The 21,188-nt window shown below is 38.2% G+C and overlaps 1 protein-coding gene across 1 annotated transcript in view; it reads left to right on the top strand.

Moving 5' to 3' along the window:
• LOC126337009 (chromodomain-helicase-DNA-binding protein 7) overlaps positions 1–21,188 on the top strand; it is a gene marked incomplete at its 3' end in the record, with an annotated part of 254,459 nt that overhangs the window by 131,564 nt on the left and 101,707 nt on the right. The window contains 6 exon segments of the mRNA XM_050001259.1: positions 7,296–7,452; positions 7,541–7,757; positions 10,196–10,391; positions 10,475–10,691; positions 17,681–17,922; positions 18,003–18,144. Of these exon segments, the coding sequence (XP_049857216.1) occupies positions 7,296–7,452; positions 7,541–7,757; positions 10,196–10,391; positions 10,475–10,691; positions 17,681–17,922; positions 18,003–18,144 (1,171 nt within the window).

The following is a 21,188-nucleotide window of genomic DNA, read 5'->3' as shown; positions in this document are numbered from 1 at the left end:
ATTCTTTTACTCGAGAGATGGTTATTACCAATTTTGAGGTCAGAAGGTGCATCTTTGATGTCAGTTATAAATTTTGTTTTTTCAAATGAAATTTCTAATCCATTTTTGCTGCCTGCTCTTGTAATAATGCTAGCTGTTTCTGTGCATCAGTATTGTCTTGGGCGATCAGTGCCATGTCATCAGCAAATGCTAAACAGTCTAATTCTATGCCCTTAGGTTTTGGACCCAGTCTGTGCTGGTGCACCTGCTTTTATCCATTCGTCCATTTCAAATTCTGTGCTCAATTCTCCCATAAATTATACTTTGGATTTAGTCTCCACAAGTGTTTCTTTTATGATGTTTGTTGTCTTTTGATCTAGTCCAATTTCTGCTAACACCTCAAAAAGGGATTCTCTGTCTATACTGTCACATGCTTTTTTTAAAGTCTACAAACATGATGATTTAACTTTTGTTTGAATTACTGTGCAAATATTTCATAGAATTTTTCAAGTTAATTCTACGCATGATTGGCCTTTTCTGAATCCACCTTGGCATTCGCCTAGTTTTGAATCCAGCTGAGGCTCTGTTCGGTTTAGTAGGACTTTAGACAGAATTTTGTGTGTTATTGACAATAAAGAGATTCCACGATAGTTGGATGTGTGATTGCTATCTTCAAATCTGTGGGAATTTTTTCAGTTTTCCATATTTCATCCACAATTTCTTTGAGTTTTAGTAAGATTTTCTCTTACATTTTCAATAATTCTGTGGTGATTGGGTCTGTTGTTTTTTTTTTTTCAGTGACTGAATTATCTCTTTAATCTCCTGTAAACTTGGTGGCTTTGAGTCTGGGTATCCTTGTTTGTGAATGAACTCAAATTTTTCTACATGCTTTCCACAATTCAGTAATTTAGAAAAGTATTTTGTAAGAATTTCACCGTTTTCGGTGTTGGTATCGGTGATTTCTCCATGTTCATTTCTGAATTGGAGTGATGGAGGAGAGTACTTTGTTAATTTTTGTTTGAAAACTCTGTAGAAATTTCGGGAATTGTTTTTCGTGACATCTTCTATGTCTCGCAATTATTTGTCTTCGTGTTGTTTACGGACTGTTTATATTGCTTTTGAGACTATTTTCCTAGTACCTTTGAGGTTTTCCAGGGTATTTTGATTTTTGTTGCACAACCAATTTTGCCACTCTCATTGTCTGAGTTTTAGTTGGTCACACTCATCTGTCCACCGTGTGTGTTTAAGCGTTCTTGTTTGCAGTGCTACAGTTTCAGCTGCTTTTGCTTCTCCTGCTTGCAGTTGTTGCCAATTTTGTGGTTTTTAAGTTTTGTGTTTCTTTTTGTAAATTGTTCATTACCATTTATCTTTTGTACATCATATTTTCGGTGGGGAGATTTCTTTGTGAATTTTCTTTTTTCTGGACTGACATCTAGGAAGGATTTTGTTGGGTAATGGTCAGAATTTAGGTCTAGACCATTAAGGACTTCTTAAGTATCATGATTTCTACTGTATTTATGTGGGAGATCATTATATGACCCATCTGGTAGTCACCTTGTAATGGTTTAGGTGAGATCCAAGTTTTGGTTTTCAAGGCTCTTTTTTTGAAAATTTTCGATTCAAAAAATAGCTCATGGTTTTTCAGATTTTGATGAGTCTCATGCCATTCTGCTTGGTCTTTTACGTCCTGATCATTTACTTACCCAATATTGATATTTCTTTTCTTTACCAATGTGTGCATTGAAACCCCCATAACAATTTTGACATGGTTATTTGAGATTTTTTGGAGAATATTATCTAATTGCTTCCAGACTACTTCTACTTTGTTTTTGTTAGTGATGTTAGTTGATGCATGCCCATTGAGTAGAGCGCATATCTTGTTAGCCAACCCAAGTAAGATTTGAAACTCATGACTGAATCAAGTATTGATTTATCAACTATAAATCCAGTTCAAAATTGTGGACAATTTGCCATGGCTTGCTTTCCTGGTTTTCCTTTGTATTACCTGTGTCCTTCTGAATCAAAAGGATTTTCACCTGTATACAGTGATTCCTGAAATGCGATATTTTTGATTTTATGTTCTCTGGATTTGTCCAGGATGTTTTTTAGTTTTCCCATTTTTAAGAGAGAATTTACATTAAATGTCATTAGCCAAATTCTCGATTTTGTTATTGCAGGGTTTTAAGGCACTCAGATTTACCTCCATGATGCACACTTCTGTGGTTTCCCCAGAATCCAAATAGACCGCTTGCAGTTTTTCAACCGTAGGATTTGACCCACTGCGGTAATTTTTCTTTGAAGGTGCTGTACCCATGTTGATTTATTTGGACTGAGTTTGTGACTGAAATTGAGATTTCAGTCTGGTTAATCTCAGAGTTCCACTCCGGAATTTGATAGATCAGCCGCCACTAACATGTGGAACAGAAGCTGTAGGGCTACTGCCACCAACCTTTGGAACCGTCATGCCCTTTGTCCAAACAACCTGGGACGACTGCTGTTATAATATCCCAAAAAGCATGGTTGCCTCTTGCATCAGTTCCACCGTATCAATGATTTTCATCTTCGTCTTCACTGCCATTGAGGTCTTCTTCACCTTATCCCTAGCAAGGGGCCGTCACAAGGTACTATCTATCACCTGGGCCAGGTGAACCAAGGTTCTTTTACGTGGTGTTACTCCTCCCCCTCCTCTTTCAACCAGGCTTGGGACTGGCTATGGCTGAGTTGTAACGTCTTTTTATTATACTTGTTTTCCTTTTTTTCTTTGTTGCAACTATCAATATTTCTATTGTTCAAAATATTTTTCGTGTCCAAGGATTTTGGTGATCTGTAGTATTCTGTCATTTATTCAAGGGTTTTTGTGAACAGTGTGGGTGTTCAATCCAAACTGGTGGCTTACGTTCTTTAAACAGGATCATCTTTCTGTGTCATGGACCACATTGTCATCAATCCTTTCTTACTCGCCATATAGCACAGAAGCTGAGTAATAGAGGCACAACAAAAAGACTTGTCAGCAAGTGAGCTTTCAGCCAACCAGAACTACATTGGAAACGCACGCGCGCGCACACACACACACACACACACACACACACACACACACACACACACACACACACACATCCATCCTGGATTTCCATTGTTCCATCAGTCTGTTCTTGAAGTATTAATTGTGAGAGCTTGTGTTATTTGTTGGAGTGCGTTGTATGGCCATAGTATTAAAGTTTGATGATGCTGCAAATTTCTACACTGTTCTTCATACTCTGCAGTACTTACATATTTTTGACTTCAACTGTAGATTGCACCCTTAACATGCTTCAGTACCCCGATATTTGAAATGCCTCCAATTCCTTCCCTAGTTGTGTGGTAAGTGTCCACAATTCCACACCATATACACACATCAAAAAACGTTTTGCATCACCTTGGTTTACAGAGTTTTGGAACCCGTATGTACAGAAAATCGGAATAGATGTCAACATAAACATCCTTTCCGCCCTTTTCATTGCTCATGAAAACCATACAGCAAGACCTTCAGAGGTGGTGGTCCAAATTGCTGTACACACCGCTACCTCTAATACCCACCAACATATCCCCTTGCATTGATGCATGCCTGTATTTGTGATGACATTCTATTAACAAGTTCATCAAGGCACTGTCCCATTCCTCAATGGCAATTCGGCAGAGATCCCTCAGAATGGCTGGTGGGTCATGTCACCCATAAACAGCTCTTTTCTATCTATCCCAGGCATGTTTGATAGGGTTCATGTCTAGAGAACATGCTAGCCACTCTAGTCGAGTGATTCATTATCCTGAAGGTATTCATCCACAAGATGTGCATGATGGGGGTGCGAATTATCATCCCCGATTGTGAATGCCTCGCCAATGTGCTGCCGATGTGGTTGCACTGTCAGTCAGAGGATGGCATTCATGTATTGTACAGCCATTGTGGCAGCTTCCATGACCACCAGTGGCGTACGTTGGCCACACATAATGCCACCTCAAAACATCAGGGAAACTCCACCTTGCTGCACTCGCAGGACTGTGTGTCTAAGGCGTTCAGCCTAACTGGATTGCCTCTAAACATGTCTCCGATGATTGTCTGATTGAAGGCGTATGCGTCACTCATCGGAGAAGAGAATGTGATGCCAATCCTGAGCAGTCCATTCGGCATGTTGTTGGGCCCATCTGTACCGCACTGCATGGTGTCGTGGTTGGAAAGATGGATCTCGCCATGGACGTCGGGAGTGAAGTTGCACATCATGCAGCATATTGCACACAGTTTGAGTTTTAACACAAAGTGCTGTGGCTGCACAAGAAGCATTATTCAATATGATGGTGGTGGTCTCAGGGTTCCTCCGAGCCATAATCTGTAGGTAGCCATCATCCACTGCAGTTGTAGCCCTTGGGCGACCTGAGCGAGGCATGTCGTCAACAGTTCCTGTCTTTCTGTATCTCCTCCATGTCCGACAACATCGCTTTGGTTCACTAGAGACGCCGGGACACTTCCGTTGTTGAGAGCCCTTCCTGGCACAAAGTAACAATGCGGACGCGATCGAACTGCAGTACTGACTGTCTAGGCATGGTTGAACTACAGACAACATGAGCCGTGTACCTCCTTCCTGGTGGAATGACTGGAACAGATTTGCTGTCAGACTCCCTCCATCTAATACGTGCTGCTCACGCACGGTTGTTTACATCTTTGGGTGGGTGTAGTGGCATCTCTGAACAGTCAGTGGGACTGTCAGTGACCATATCCAAAGTCAATGTCTATCTTCAGGAGTTCCGGGAACCGGGCTGATGGAAAAAAAAAAAAAAAAAAAAAAAAAAAAAAAATTGATGTGTGTAGTAGGATACTAAACTCTTAGCACTTAATTAGATGAGCTGCGACATTAAGAATTAAACTTTGCACTTAACAGAAATTTGTTAATTTTCTGGAAAGACCATCCCAGTTCTGCAGCAAGTTTCATGGGAGAAGCTGTATTTATCATTGATTTAATACCCCTACTGTGTGATTGACCCTTTTAGATTACATCATTACCATGTGCAGCAGTGCACAAAATTTCATTGAGGTTTCTACTGACAACCATCCATTTTGTTTTCCTGTGTTAAACTGTAACCCCATTTCGTTACTCTCTTCAGTAATAGTGGCCAGTAATTTGTATAGATCTTCCAGCCTGCTTGCATTTTAAGCATGGAAATGCATTTTAAGGAATAACTTTAGAGCATGATTCTTTAAACTCATTATTCTGTAGTCATTGTAGCACTTCTTCGTGGGAAGTGGTGTGCAAACCATAATTTCGTTTTGGGAAACTTATGGTTGAATTTAAGTACTTCAGAAACAAGAGACCATTCTGCAAAAAGCAGAAGCATTGAGTCATCGATAGGTGAACACACACATCCCTTCTGAGCTAGAGTACAAATACACAGAGAAAACTCTCAACTCAAGCGCACATACATGCGTGTATTCCCCTACGGGGTACCGGCTCGGTGAATAAATGCCAGTGCTGCATTTCAGATGATGGACTATATTGCGGTGGAGCAGATAGGGATATGTCGTATGTGTCGGGCTCTATGAGAGAGATACTTCCCTGTGGTAGGGACAGCAGCTGTTGCCCATCGCCTGTGCTATATTCCAGCAGGCAGTATTGTTAATCCAATTTTTAATGTTGGAATCACTTATTGGATTTTCTGTCTCACATAATATAAAATTTTAATCATTTCGTTTATCACAAATAATTAATAAATATATGTTTCTCTACTCTGTAATTTGGTTTGCAGCTTTGCTAAATTCAAGATAGTATTGTGTGTATTACTACACTCCTGGAAATGGAAAAAAGAACACATTGACACCGGTGTGTCAGACCCACCATACTTGCTCCGGACACTGCGAGAGGGCTGTACAAGCAATGATCACACGCACGGCACAGCGGACACACCAGGAACCGTGGTGTTGGCCGTCGAATGACGCTAGCTGCGCAGCATTTGTGCACTGCCGCCGTCAGTGTCAGCCAGTTTGCCGTGGCATACGGAGCTCCATCGCAGTCTTTAACACTGGTAGCATGCCGCGACAGCGTGGATGTGAACCGTATGTGCAGTTGACGGACTTTGAGCGAGGGCGTATAGTGGGCATGTGGGAGGCCGGGTGGACGTACCGCCAAATTGCTCAACACGTGGGGCGGAAGGTGCACGTGCCCGTTGACCTGGGACCGGACTGCAGCGACGCACGGATGCGTGCCAAGACCGTAGGATCCTACGCAGTGCCGGAGGGCACCGCACAGCCACTTCCCAGCAAATTAGGAACACTGTTGCTCCTGGGGTATCGGCGAGGACCATTCGCAACCGTCTCCATGAAGCTGGGCTACGGTCCCGCACACCGTTAGGCCGTCTTCCGCTCACGCCCCAACATCGTGCAGCCCGCCTCCAGTGGTGTCGCGACAGGCGTGAATGGAGGGACGAATGGAGACGTGTCGTCTTCAGTGATGAGAGTCGCTTCTGCCTTGGTGCCAATGATGGTCGTATGTGTGTTTGGCGCCGTGCAGGTGAGCGCCACAATCAGGACTGCATATGACCGAGGCACACAGGGCCAACACCCGGCATCATGGTGTGAGGAGCGATCTCCTACACTGGCCGTACACCTCTGGTGATCGTCGAGGGGACACTGAATAGTGCACGGTACATCCAAACCGTCATTGAACCCATCGTTCACCATTCCTAGACCGGCAAGGGAACTTGCTGTTCCAACAGGACAATGCACGTCCTCACGTATCCCGTGTCACCTAACGTGCTCTAGAAGGTGTAAGTCAACTACCCTGGCCAGCAAGATCTCCGGATCTGTCCCCCATTGAGCATGTTTGGGACTGGATGAAGCGTCGTCTCACGCGGTCTGCACGTCCAGCACGAACGCTGGTCCAACTGAGGCGCCAGGTGGAAATGGCATGGCAAGCCGTTCCACAGGATTACATCCAGCATCTCTACGATCGTCTCCATGGGAGAATAGCAGCCTGCATTGCTGCGAAAGGTGGATATACACTGTACTAGTGCCGACATTGTGCGTGCTCTGTTGCCTGTGTCTATGTGCCTGTGGTTCTGTCAGTGTGATCATGTGATGTATCTTACCCCAGGAATGTGTCAATAAAGTTTCCCCTTCCTGGGACAATGAATTCACGGTGTTCTTATTTCAATTTCCAGGAGTGTATGTGGAATTTTGTTCTCCAGATACATAAGCTGTGCATAACTTTCTCGCCGCTTTCTCTAATCTGCAAAAGTTTTCTTTTAGTAGAGGGCATTTAAATATATATACTTGCCATTCCGTGTTGTTCCAGGTTGAACTGACAAATATTCAGAAGAAGTACTATCGTGGTATACTAGAAAGAAATTTTTCTTTCCTTTCAAAAGGAACAACATCAGCCAATGTTCCCAACCTTATGAATACTATGATGGAGCTACGAAAATGCTGCATTCATCCATATTTACTTAATGGTAACTTTGAAAAATTTCATTGATTCTGTTTAATTATTCTTGTGGATGTTCATGTGATATTAATACCACACTCTGACAAAAACTTTAGGAGCTGAAGAACAGATTCAGTTCGATTATCGTCAGTCGAAGCAGCTGAATACAGATGATCCTGATGGCTACTTTCAAGCACTGATTAATTCATCAGGAAAAATGGTTTTAATTGACAAGCTGCTGCCCAAACTGAAAGCAAATGGCCACAGGGTTCTGATATTTAGCCAAATGGTTAGGTGCTTAGATATTCTTGAAGATTATTTAGTTTACAGAAAGTAAGTACACATATTCCAAACAAATATTTTAAGTAAACACTTCAGATTCATAAAATAAGTAATCTTTATGATTGAGTGTATCTGCCGTGGTGTGTGTCATGTTATTGGAAAATTCAGTAAAAGACAATATAGTGGACTATTGATAAGTGTATATGAGTATTTATCAAGCAGTATTTATAAAAAACATACTGTGTTGAGGTTAATTAAAATCTACCTACATTTATGACACATGTAAATCACTTGAGCCTTTGGGAAACTGTTACACCTTTTCCCCTGGTTTATTTGATGTGCACATATTTGTTTGTAATTTATGGTATTGAACAAATGCCGGTTACACATTATAAAGACATTTAGAATCTGATTCTTACATTCAATTAGATAGTGGTTATAATACTATTGTTAGATGTTCCTATGACAGCTACTGAAATCAGTTAGTGTAATGGCTAATGTGCTGTTATTAATGAAAGTTACCCTTTATTTATATGAAGAAATGGAATGTGACAGTGAAATAGGTCTCTGAGTAGGAAGAGGGATGAAGCTGAATTAGACTGGGAAATATGAAATAAGGAAGGGAAAGGGGAAAGAATTGGAGAGCAAGGGTGTGAAAATTGCCCATTTGCTGACAGGAAAAAGACGAAGGTAGATGAGATTACTCAAATTGAATTGTATAGGCACAGGCTTAGCAGTGTGTACCACGAGATCTGAACGTGATGTGTATAAAATTCATTTCCTGGTGACTTTGCTAGTGGCTCTCTGCATATGTCATTAATCTCGTGTAGGTCATCTAACGTTGCTCAACCATTCATTTATCCTTGGCTTATAAGCATTCAGACAGAAATAAGAGTGATGTCTGGCTATCATTTATTACTTAGCTTCTTCTGTCCTTACCTTCATCACACTGAAAGGTATGAATTGTTATATGAACTGTCACCAAGGGGCCCAGCTAACAGAGAAAATGCGGTTTCAACAGTAAGGTACTTTTGTACAATTTTTACATGTCAGCATGCCCATAAGGTATCAAATACATGCATCAAATTCGTTGAAGTTGCGTTAAGCATTCCAGAGTGATGCTGTCTCAGTAATGTTTTCAATCTTATTTATGTTCCTGATGAGAATCCCGTGCTTCAGACATTCGATCAGTATTTACCTTTACTCATTCTGTTATTTGTGAGCTACCGAGGAGTTGCTATAATATATTTAAAATACTGCTGTGTAAGGTGGCGCAATGGTAAGGCAATGATCTCGTATTCAGGAGGGTGGCAGTTGAAATCCCCATCCTGTTACTTGAGGAAAAGTCCACGGTGGTTCCTTTGAAGGGGCACAGTCGATGTCTTTCACGCATCAGAGGTTATGCTCTATCTCTGTGATGATGAACTCGTCAAACAGATATCAAGTTCAAACCTTGCTTCGTTTTGATGAAAACTAGAGCAGTGGCAACAAAATACAGAAACATGACATGTACTCGTAACATTGCCCACGAAAAATGTGAAAGAAATTATTTCATGAAATGTACTCTTGTTGAGAAATGTCATTAAATTTAAAATAAAAATATTTTATGGAAAGTATTGACACTTTATGCTGAAAAGTAGTAAGAATTAGTAATCTTCAGTTACCTGAACATTTTAATGTCCTTATTTTGAAAAGAAGAAAACTGTTACTTAGCTCTCACTTATAAAACAGTTAGCAATATGGTTCGCCTTAAATAAAAATAGTTGTCATTTATTCGTTATACTCAAAAGTTGTGTGTAGCATTAAACAATTTCAAAAGTAGTTCTCATTGAGAATAACTTAAAAACACTGTTACTTCTTTTTTGCGGGTTTACTGTTAGTGGGAGCTACATTTTTTCTCTTCATTAGGAGCTGTGCAAGCTGTATTCTGTAATCAGATCATGGTGTCAATATAAATTTTAAAGGTCATAATTACTGGAATGTTATTTCTAAGTTATTACACTTTTGGAATGTGAGATTCTTTTGCATTAAACTTTAGTATATCAGTTACAGGCATACATTTTCTTGTGATGATTGCAAGAGCATTTCCAGTATAATTTTTTTAGTTGTAAATTAAATTCAAAAACAGTACTTTTGGCAGTCTACTCTGATCTAGAAATTTTGTGATATTTGACTACGATGTTCAGGAATACTCTGAAATCTGTTTTTATACTGATACTTTTCCTCCTATTTCTTTGAAAACAGTTGACTTTCTTGCGTTATGGTCCTCCAGATCTTGAACAGACCAATGGTTTGATTGGGACTCAAAATAACTCTTCTGATTCATGGTTTTTAACTATTCTCAATACACAAATAACTTTAATATTTGAAAATCAGTCTTATCAAAATCAGGATTTTTTTACAGCACTGCTGGAACCAAGATAGCTCCTTTAACTTGTGCACTCTTTTGTAACATTTGATAATATTCCATACTTTCTTAACTACTGCAGATATCCATTTGAGAGGATTGATGGACGTATTCGAGGGAATCTCAGGCAAGCTGCCATTGACAGATTCAGTAAACCAGACTCGGATCGTTTTGTATTCCTACTGTGCACAAAAGCTGGTGGGCTTGGAATTAATCTGACTGCAGCAGACACTGTAATTATTTATGACAGTGACTGGAATCCTCAGAATGATTTACAGGTATTCAATAGTACAGAATGTGCTCCATATTAAAATTTGCTATTGTACTGTTGTTAAATAAATATATTGATTCGTAATTCTAGGCACAAGCAAGATGTCACCGAATTGGCCAACAAAAAATGGTTAAAGTTTATCGTCTGCTTTGTCGAAACACATATGAACGGGAGATGTTTGACAAAGCTTCATTGAAGTTGGGCCTTGATAAAGCAGTTCTTCAGAGTATGAATACAGCTCAAGGAGGTAAAGACCAAACAAACAAACAGCTGTCAAAAAAGGAAATTGAAGATCTTTTGAAAAAAGGTAAGATATGTAGACCACTGTCAGCTATATTGTACGTAATTAAATAAGTGTAATGTTAGGCTTAATTAAATCCACGACATATGCTGCAGGAAATTTTTCTTGTACCCACCTTTCATCTGCTGTCATTGCATTACCTTTGATATCATTACTTTCCTGTTTTTCCTAAACTAAACTTGTTTAACTTTGGTGAAGGTGCTACTTCGAAGTATTATATTTAAAAAAATGATGCGTTTTTTAAAATAAAGAAATGAATATCTAGCTGTATCTGAGTATTAGTCGAGGAGTATTCGTTTATCAGTATTGGACCTCTCCTTTATGGATTTTCAAAGACAAAAACTGTGTAATACACATGAAAATGAGACTACTTCCTCCTTTATTTCCATGATTACTGCACAGCTCCACTTTATGATATTTGCAATATTCATATCCACATGAGAAGTGATTCAGTGATTACATATCCTTTCATTATTCACGCATTAAAATAATTCTTTCATTCCTAATTGTTGTTGAACTTTTATTACATATCAAAATAACTAGGGCTGTAGTAGTCTAAAATCCTCCTTAGCATTCTGTAAAGTGTTAGTAGCATGTGCACCTGTACCTGCCATGCCATAGAAATTTTTGCTGTCACATTTCGCTGCATGCCACCCAGGAAGTACCCCAAAATAACCAACAAAAAAACTGGAACATGTATAGGATATCATTTCCTTCTTTGGACTCCTTTTGTCCCATTTACTTATTATTAAAATAATAGTAAAGTTAGTTGTTCATTTATTGCACTTCTAATATGTAAAAGAAAATTTCCGAATTTAATTCAGCTGAATTGTGTATCCTCTCCACTGTTGACTTCCTCTCCTAAAGAGTGTTAATACTACCAACTTCTATTTCAGGTTGATGGGTTAACTCTTGAAGTCAGTACTGTCAAGTTTTTCAGAGCTTGTATAAATTCTCAGGCTGGCACGAATTTTGCAATTATAATTCCTCTAACTTTCTAAATTAACTGTTGTTACCAACTACCTTTCATCTTCTTTCCGCTCGTAAGCTGTTTCTAAATAATCCTCTTCTGACACTGCTGTTATAATAAGAATCTTCCTGCAATTAAAATTTATACTTGGCTGTACTCTTCTAATAACTCTGGCACGTATCTGTTGGCTTAGTAATAAATCAGTTTCCCTGTAGTTCAGTATAAATTTCATTCTTATACAATTAATAAAAACGGTATACAACTTTCTTAAGTTAGCATGGATGTATCATGACACTCCATGATTGTTCATTCGTTTGTAATTCATTTTGTTATGAAGTACATTCTATAATAAACCAATAAAGCAGACATTAGCAAACATACAGCCACTGATTACAAATACAGTTTTGACACTTGCCATGTAGCCAACCTCCCAAAAATACTAACAATGCTTGTCAATGCCTGACTGGTGCTGGTGCAAATTTAAAAATGTTGTTGTTGTGGTCTTCAGTCCTGAGACTGGTTTGATGCAGCTCTCTATGCTACTCTACCCTGTGCAAGCTTCTTCATCTCCCAGTACCCACTGCAACCCACATCCTTCTGAATCTGCTTAGTGTAGTCATCTCTTGGTCTCCTCCTACGATTTTTACCCTCTACGCTGCCCTCCAATACTAAATTGGTGATCCCTTGATGCCTCAGAACATGTTCTACCAACCGATACCTTCTTCTGATCAAGTTGTGCCACAAACTTCTCTTCTCCCCAATCCTGTTCAATACTTCCTCATTAGTTATGTGATCTACCCATCTAATCTTAAGCATTCTTCTGTAGCACCACATTTTGAAAGCTTCTATTCTCTTCTTGTCCAAACTAGTTATCGTCCATGTTTCACTTCCATACATGGCTACACTCCATACAAATACTTTCAGAAACGACTTCCTGACACTTAAATCTATACTCGATGTTAACAAATTTCTCTTCTTCAGAAACGCTTTCCTTGCCATAGCCAGTCTACATTTTATATCCTCTCTACTTCGACCATCATCAGTTATTTTGATCCCCAAATAGCAAAACTCCTTTACTACTTTGTCTCATTTCCTAATCTAATTTCCTTAGCATCACCCAACTTAATTCGACTGCATTCCATTATCCTGGTCTTGCTTTTGCTGATGTTCATTTTATACCCCCCTTTCAAGACACTATCCATTCCATTCAACTGCTCTTCCAAGTCTCTTGCTGTCTCTGACAGAATGACAATGTCATCGGCGAACCTCAAAGTTTTTATTTCTTCTCCATGGATTTTAATACCTACTCCGAATTTTTCTTTTGTTTCCTTTACTGCTTGCTCAATATACAGATTAAATAACATCGGGGAGAGACTTCAACCCTGTCTCACTCCCTTCCCAACCACTGCTTCCCTTTCGTGCCCCTCGACTCTTATAACTGCCATATGGTTTTTGTACAAATTGTAAATAGCCTTTCGCTTACTGTATTCTACCCCCGCCACCTTCAGAATTTGAAAGGGAGTATTCCAGTCAGCATTGTCGAAAGCTTTCTCTATGTCTACTAATGCTAGAAACGTATGTTTGCCTTTCCTTAATCTTTCTTCTAAGATAAGTCGTAAGGTCAGTATTGCCTCACGTGTTCCAATATTTCTACGGAATCCAAACTGATCTTCCCCGAGGTCGGCTTCTACTAGTTTTTCCATTCGTCTGTAAAGAATTCGTGTTAGTATTTTGCAGTTGTGACTTATTAAACTGATAGTTTGGTAATTTTCACATCTGTCAACACCTGCTTTCTTTGGGATTGGAATTATTATATTCTTCTTGAAATCTGCAGGTATTTCGCCTGTTTCGTACATCTTGTTCACCAGATGGTAGAGTTTTGTCAGGACTGGCTCTCCCAAGGCAGTCAGTAGTTCCAATGGAATGTTGTCTACTCCCGGGGCCTTGTTTCGACTCGGGTCTTTCAGTGCTCTGTCAAACTCTACATGCAGTATCGTATCTCCCATTTCATCTTCTACACCCTCTTCCAATTCCATAATATTGTCCTCAGTTACATCGCCTTTGTATAGACCCTCTATATACTCCTTCCACCTTCCTGCTTTCTCTTCTTTGCTTAGAATTGGGTTTCCATCTGAGTTCTTGATGTTCATACAAGTGGTTCTCTTATCTCCAAAGGTCTCTTTAATTTTTCTGTAGGCAGTATCTATATTACCCCTAGTGAGATAATCCTGTACATCCTTACATTTGTCCTCTAGCCATCCCTGCTTAGCCATTTTGCACTTCCTGTCGATCTCATTTTTGAGACATCTGTATTCCTTTTTGCCTGCTTCGTTTACTGCATTCTTATATTTTCTCCTTTCATCAATTAAGTTCAATATTTCTTCTGTTACCCAAGAAGTTCTACTAGCCCTCGTCTTTTTACCTACTTGATCCTCTGCTGCCTTCACTACTTCATCCCTCAAAGCTACCCATTCTTCTTCTACTGTATTTCTTTCCCCCATTCCTGTCAATTGCTCCCTTATGCTCCCCCTGAAACTCTGTACAACCTCTGGTTCTTTTAGTTTATCCATGTCCCATCTCCTTAAATTTCCACCTTTTTGCGGTTTCTTTAGTTTGAAACTTTTTTAGTTTCAATCTACAGATCTACCAATAGATTGTGGTCAGAGTCCACATCTGCCCCTGGAGATGTCTTACCATTTAAAACCTGGTTTCTAAATCTCTGTCTTACTATTATATAATCTATCTGATACCTTTTACTATCTCCAGGCTTCTTCCATATATACAGCCTTCTTTTATGATTCTTGAACCAAGTGTTACCTATGATTAAGTTGTGCTCTGCGCAAAATTCCACCAGGCGGCTTCCTCTTTCATTTCTTTGCTCGAGTCCATATTTATCTACTACGTTTCCTTCTCTCCCTTTTCCTACTACCGAATTCCAGTCACCCATGACTATTAAATTTTCATCTCCCTTCACTATCTGAATAATTTATTTTATTTGATCATACATTTCTTCATCTGCAGTAATGTAAGTAAACTAATTCAGAAAATCATGTGTACATCCTTTCTCATTGAATACTTTAATACTGCACTTTTTTAAAGGAATTAAATGGGTGATAATATTTAAGAGAAAGAGATATTATTTATTTGTTTTTGAGACTGTGAACTTCGAAGACCCATTGATACCAAACCTTATCCTTAAGGGAATTATCCTCTACACAAAGCATCTTGAGTTTATTTGCTGGCCGTTGCATTCCAGTTACAGTGGAACTTTGATTTTACATTCTCAGTTTTATGTTTTTGCAATTTTATGCGATAAATTAATAGCCCTTGTGGAAAACCCATGAGATGAATGTTAAAAATTCCCCTATTTTACTTTACAGCCTAGAAAGACTTACCTTGATTCTATGTTATTAATCAATGTCTCGCTTGACTTAGTCTCATTGTTTTCCTGTTTACATGTGATGTGACAGAAAAACTGACAGTTGGCCCAAAAGACAGATGGTTCGTACCATGGATGGTAGGGGAGTTAAGGGAGTACTTTAGGCTGTTGTGAACAGGGGAGATAAAGAGAGAGAGAATGCTTACATTGTCAATACAACTTCCAACATTTGGCTTCACTGCACAATTATGATAGAACTGTTAGATTGTGGAAGCAATGGAAAAAACAGGGCAGTCCACACAGTGTTGCAGACCAAGCCAAACTGTGACAAATGGCCCAGCCACCACTTTTTCTTGTGCTACTTCGAACTCAATCGCAACTTTTTGCATGTGTTTTCGATGTACTGTATTCAGAAACAATATCGATCATCTACCTTTTAAATTAAAAAACGAAGTCTTGAAGAATATGCTCAGTTGGAATCAAGGAAGTGTCTTGTCATTTCTGGCTAGTGAGCTCTTATTGGCTGGCAGCTTGTTTAGTCATCCAACAGCCAGTGCAACTACCACACCATATTAATGCATGTAAAATGAACTCTCCTGCTGGATGTGTGAAAAGGGGGAATGGCCCTTCAGTGACAGGCATGCAGGTAGGGGTGAAAGCATTTTGTGAAGTGCCAAAAATATACTTTTTGTGCAGATCATATGCTAGTGCAGAGATGTCTCACGGAAGTAGAATAAAGATTTTGTGATTGCATATTTTAAAAACTTTCATGTTTAAATCTGACATGATATATTTTCAACAACTACATGCACTACTCATATATGTTTGCACAGTGTGCAGTAGATTGTAAAAATTGGCAGCAGTGGTAGAAGGGATGAACCGAAACTGTACTGACCTGAGCATTCTTTTAAATTTATATTTTTCACAGTGTACAGAACTTCACTGAACCTACTTCTAATAAGTGTGCAACGTCAGCTGGGGAATTAACCATTTTTTTCACGCCTGTTTCTCTCATCGAGCCTTAATTACACTTCATAAGCTACAGAAGCAAAATGCACACCCCACGTGTAAGATACCGACGACATTCACTGTACTTCCAGTTTAATTCACTGTGTTCATCAGTTTATGCTTTTTTCTTGGTGAACTCTAACAAAAAGTCTCTCAACAATGTGTATTTACAAACAGTGGAAAATCCAGGGTGGAATGTAACAAAATTATGTGAAGGAAAATTGCTACTCACCATATAGCAGAGATGCTGAGTCACAGATGGGTACAACGAGAAAATTTTCACATACATCTTTCAGCCAGTGGCCTTTTTCCACACAACACACACACACACACACACACACACACACACACACACACACACACACACACGACTCAGTGTATTTTGATGTATAATTTGTAGTTGTAGCATGTCAGAAAATAGCTTGATTACCTTTTACCCAGATACTAAGTTTGATTTTTGACAAGCTTCTTTTTTTTTTACATATTAGTGATTTTTTGAAGAACTGTTGATTCATTACTACAAATTATCATATAAACATTATGTTGTACATTAATTTCCTTCACTTATACTAATTTTATAGAATATATTGGAGGATTAAGATCTTTAATCATATATGTTAATTACATATGTTTTGCTCATATTTTTGGGGTTTTAATGTTTTCCTCGATTCTGCTTTTTCCTCAATCTTCCATTTTTTAAGTCTGGACTGTACTATAAAGTAAAATAGGGATTTCACTGTAGTTGCTTTGCCATACTAGTGGCAAATGTAGATCGTTGCCATTTTAATTATGGTGAAATGAATGAACATGATGAAAAGTGGAAATACAAGCTCTGCTCTGGTCTGTCAATTCTGTTTTGTTTTTACGCACTTAAAGTAAATTAACTGATGTTGTCGTCCTCTGTCTGAGGGCTGGTTTGATTCAGTTCTCCACACCTGTCTATCTTCTGCAAGCCTCTTCAGCTCCAAACAACTCATGCAGTACTCAACCGTTTGTACTTGCTTACTGCATTCATCTAATTTCAAAGTGTCAGTTCCTTGAAACTTCAATGTGTGTCCTATGAACTGATCCTTTCTTTTAGTCCAGTCGTGCCATTAATTTCAGTTCAGTACTGCCTTATTAGTTATGCTATCTATCAGTCAAATCATCAGCTTTATTCTGTAGAACCACATTTCAAAAGCTTCTATTAACTTCTTGATGAATTGCTTATCATCCATGTTACACATTTTTCTCTCTCTTGGAAATGCTTTCCATGCTATAGTCAGTCTGCACCATTACTGTTTTTCCCCTCCCATCTTATAAACTTTTTGAAGAGGCTATCCGTTCTGTTCAACTGCTGTTCCAAGGTCTTTGCTGTAAATTGCTGCACATTCACGGAGTGATGTTACCAGACTTCTCAGCAGGAATTTCTTGAAAGCAGGTGGATGATAACAAGGTTTTAATGTATTATTTACTTTAAGAACATTATCAGTTGTTGAATTCACACATTTAAGTTTTTCCTTAATAGCAAAAAATATTTCTTGGTGGCTCAAAACCTAAACTTGTTTTTGTAAAATTGTTGCACCTTTTAGAAATGTGTTACTGTGTCTTTATGACTTCTAAAGAATAGTCACTATAAATCTTGGCAATTGTTGATAGGTGCTTATGGTGCCATTATGGATGAAGATAGCGCAGGAGACAAGTTTTGTGAAGAAGATATAGATCAAATTTTAGAACGCAGAACACAAATCATTACATTAGAATCTGAGAAAGGATCAACCTTCTCAAAAGCTAGTTTTGCCTCCTCTGGAATACGGTCTGATATTGACATAGATGATCCTGATTTCTGGAAAAAATGGGCAAAGAAAGCAGAAATTGACACCTCGGAAAAAGAAGAAAAGGTGTGTAAAATGCTTTGCCATGTACTTACATTGACTTGCAGTTATGTTAAAAGTTTACTATAAAAAAATTTTGCCTCCAGGATCAACTAGTCATATCTGAACCCAGACGCCGCACACAAATCAAGCGATATGGCCACGATGAGTCAGTTGTCGACATGTCTGAACTGGACAGTTCATCAGAAAGTGATGAAGATCCTGCCATTGGTGTTGGCAGAGGGAGAGGTAATTTTATGAATAGAAAAAACTTGATAAATTGGAATGTTGTAGCATAACAGTTCACTATTGAATTTAATTGACTTTGAATAAATATATGAAAGATTGGATTATTATACATCATCAGCAAGAATGTTTGGTATTGATAGTGCTGGGATTCTGAACTAATAGAAAAGTACATTGTATTGTCACATTATAACCATTTTGCCTCTTCTATGGGTTTTTGAGAATGTGGATGCTCAGCCACTCAAAACATTCTGTCTTAACACAGTGGAAAAACGAACAGCAATCAATTGCGAAATCTGTCATTTTATTACAGCTGATCTAGATTTCAACTATTATACGGTCATTATCAGTGCATATAACAACAGGTGACATTGGTGCTTAGTAAACAGTATTGGTTGATGTAGAAGATACAAGAGTCAAGCATGAGTTAATGTTATACTCATGTATGTTCTGCATCAACCAATTTGGCTTACTGAAGTGACACTTTGTGCTACTGTCAGCTGTTGGTGTAAGCACTGAAAATAACTCTGTAAGTGCTGAAATCTGACTCTGCTGTAATTAAACAACAGATCTGATCATTGATCACTGATCTGTTCTTCATTGGCTATTCAACGACTGTTGTGTTCAGTGGTATTATGTGGCTGCCAGTATAATTCTTTTTAACATTTAATTTTTGCTTTGTATTGTCTGTGTAACTCTTTCAACTAGGATGCATTCTCAGTGAAAGTCCATTTTTACAGGTAGTAAAAATTGTACCTGATAAATGCTTGACATGTTGACACATACAACAGCACAGACGTATGTACACAACCCACTGTTCTCATGAAAACACAATAGAATCAGAATTCATAACTGTTTGTGTGATTGTAAAATAGAAATGACATTTTTTAATTATATAGTATCCTTAAAGTTCATGTTATCAGAAATCCTTATCCCATTCAAGAACTAACCAAAATTAGAAAACGGAATATAAACATTTAGTTGTGTTGCATATGTAAATGAATGTCTTTCTAGTTTTTGTATTACGATTGGTGGTTTACATTGGCCTTCAATATTGTGTTGGCTGTTATCTGAAAGATTAAGTCTTATTTAATCTGTGTTATTGAGTATAACCACTTCATGCATAGCAAATATGTTACTCATTAGTGAGCATTAAATACTGTGTTGTATGTGAAAAATTTTGATTGGATTTCAAAGTATTTAGCAACATTTGCTGTCATCGTGCATTGACTAAACTGAAATGGGACAAACTACTTCATCTCCTGCTTTCGCTATCTGATGCATATGGAACAACATATGTATTAGAGGCACTGGGCTTATTACGTGGCCTGTAATGACGGGTCAGGTTCAAACTTAAAAACTGAAATAAAAACAAAAATCCACTTCTTTAAAGATTTGTTTAATCTCATGTTTAGTATGTGACGCCTATTTTCTGTGCTGACATCAACTTGTAGATAAATTTCAGTGTAATAGCTGTTACTGCTACATCTCAAAGTAAGTAAAGTAGTTTATCTTGAATGTGTGAAATATTTTTGTATTTGGCACTTCATGAAAAGGTAGTGTATTGTGTTGACCTCAGTACGTACTAAAACATTGTGTTTATGCCCCGGTAAATCTGGCAAGAAACTGGAAATTTTTTCATCCAAGAAAAACCTCAATATTTTTATAATTCCCAGAATTTTCATTTACTTTTTTGTCATTTCGACTAGTAAGAACTATTACAAAGAATTTTACTTCAGCCCACTACTGCAGACTAAAACAACAGCAATAAAATGAGAGAATAACACAAAAACAAAACTTTGTTCACAAAGAAGTGGCGCCATTATAACAACAAAACACAGTGCGCACACACACAAGCTCCCTCAGACAGTAAAATGTGTTAGAGGCTATAGGACAAAGACTATATGTTTCATAATAACAAATTGCTTTTGAAGAGCGTAACATCACAACTACTTAAATTTCTAATAATTCACGGGAAAATATTGCGAATAGTAAGTTGACAAGTGTTCATTTCAAAGTAAAATTCCTTTTACACAAGATGAATTACATCATAATATGTAAGAATGTGCTTTACATTACTCTAATCACGGAGCGTTTGACTGTGTCAGAACTTAACACTTTGACAACTTGACACTTGGAAAAAAAAATTTGCCCAGAAGACCAGCCATTTATGCCATTATTTAAAATTTTTCTCTCAGATTTGTGTTTGACGTATATTAAACAGTAACACCTGCTAAAACAGCCAAGCTTCAGAGTTAGTTTTTCATATTTATTTTAGTTCGTTCATAGATTACGGATTATGCAGTGTCATTGACAGTATAATAATCCTTAAAAAAGTAAGAAATGAAAACGTGTCGTATGCTCACAATACAGGGTGAGTCACCTAACATTACCTCTTGAAACACCTCCCAAACCACAACAAACACTGAATAACCAATTCCACAGACCGAAAGTGAGGAGAGGGGCTGGTGTAATTAGTTTATACAAACGGTTGAGAAATACATGGAAGTATGATTTTCAACACATACTTATGTTTTTTTTAATGGAAACCTGTTATAATTTTTAGCACAACTGAAAATAGAAACAAATACTTAATCAATGCTGTTTGTTACATTGTAACCTCAGACGTTCAGTAGTGTGTTGTAACAGACAAAATCTGTAGAGGTATGTTTACGAAGACTACAATATTTACAAGTTTGGCTGTCTCAGTGTCAGCACGTAGTGCTTGCTGAATTAGTCCTTGTACTTAAAATAACTGTAGTACATTGTGTTACTGGACATCTGTGATAATGTACTGTACACAAGTAAGAACAGAAGTATGCACAGTAGGAATGTGAGAAGGTTGCAATTACAACAGTGTGTACACTGTTGTAAGAACTGTGAAAATGGTTTATTCTAACTCTGAAAAGGCAGAGATGGTACTCATCTGTGGCAAGTTTAGATAAAATGCAGCTGCAGCCCGTATGCAGAAAGGTACCTGGACAGAGCTCATCCAATGTGCTGCACATTTAAAAACATCTACAAACAATTACCTTCACAAATTTCAC

The sequence above is a fragment of the Schistocerca gregaria genome, chromosome 2, assembly GCF_023897955.1.
Source record: "Schistocerca gregaria isolate iqSchGreg1 chromosome 2, iqSchGreg1.2, whole genome shotgun sequence".
NCBI lineage: Eukaryota > Metazoa > Arthropoda > Insecta > Orthoptera > Acrididae > Schistocerca > Schistocerca gregaria.
Note: the sequence above shows the minus strand (reverse complement) of the source record. Positions and strands in the feature narration are given on the sequence as shown.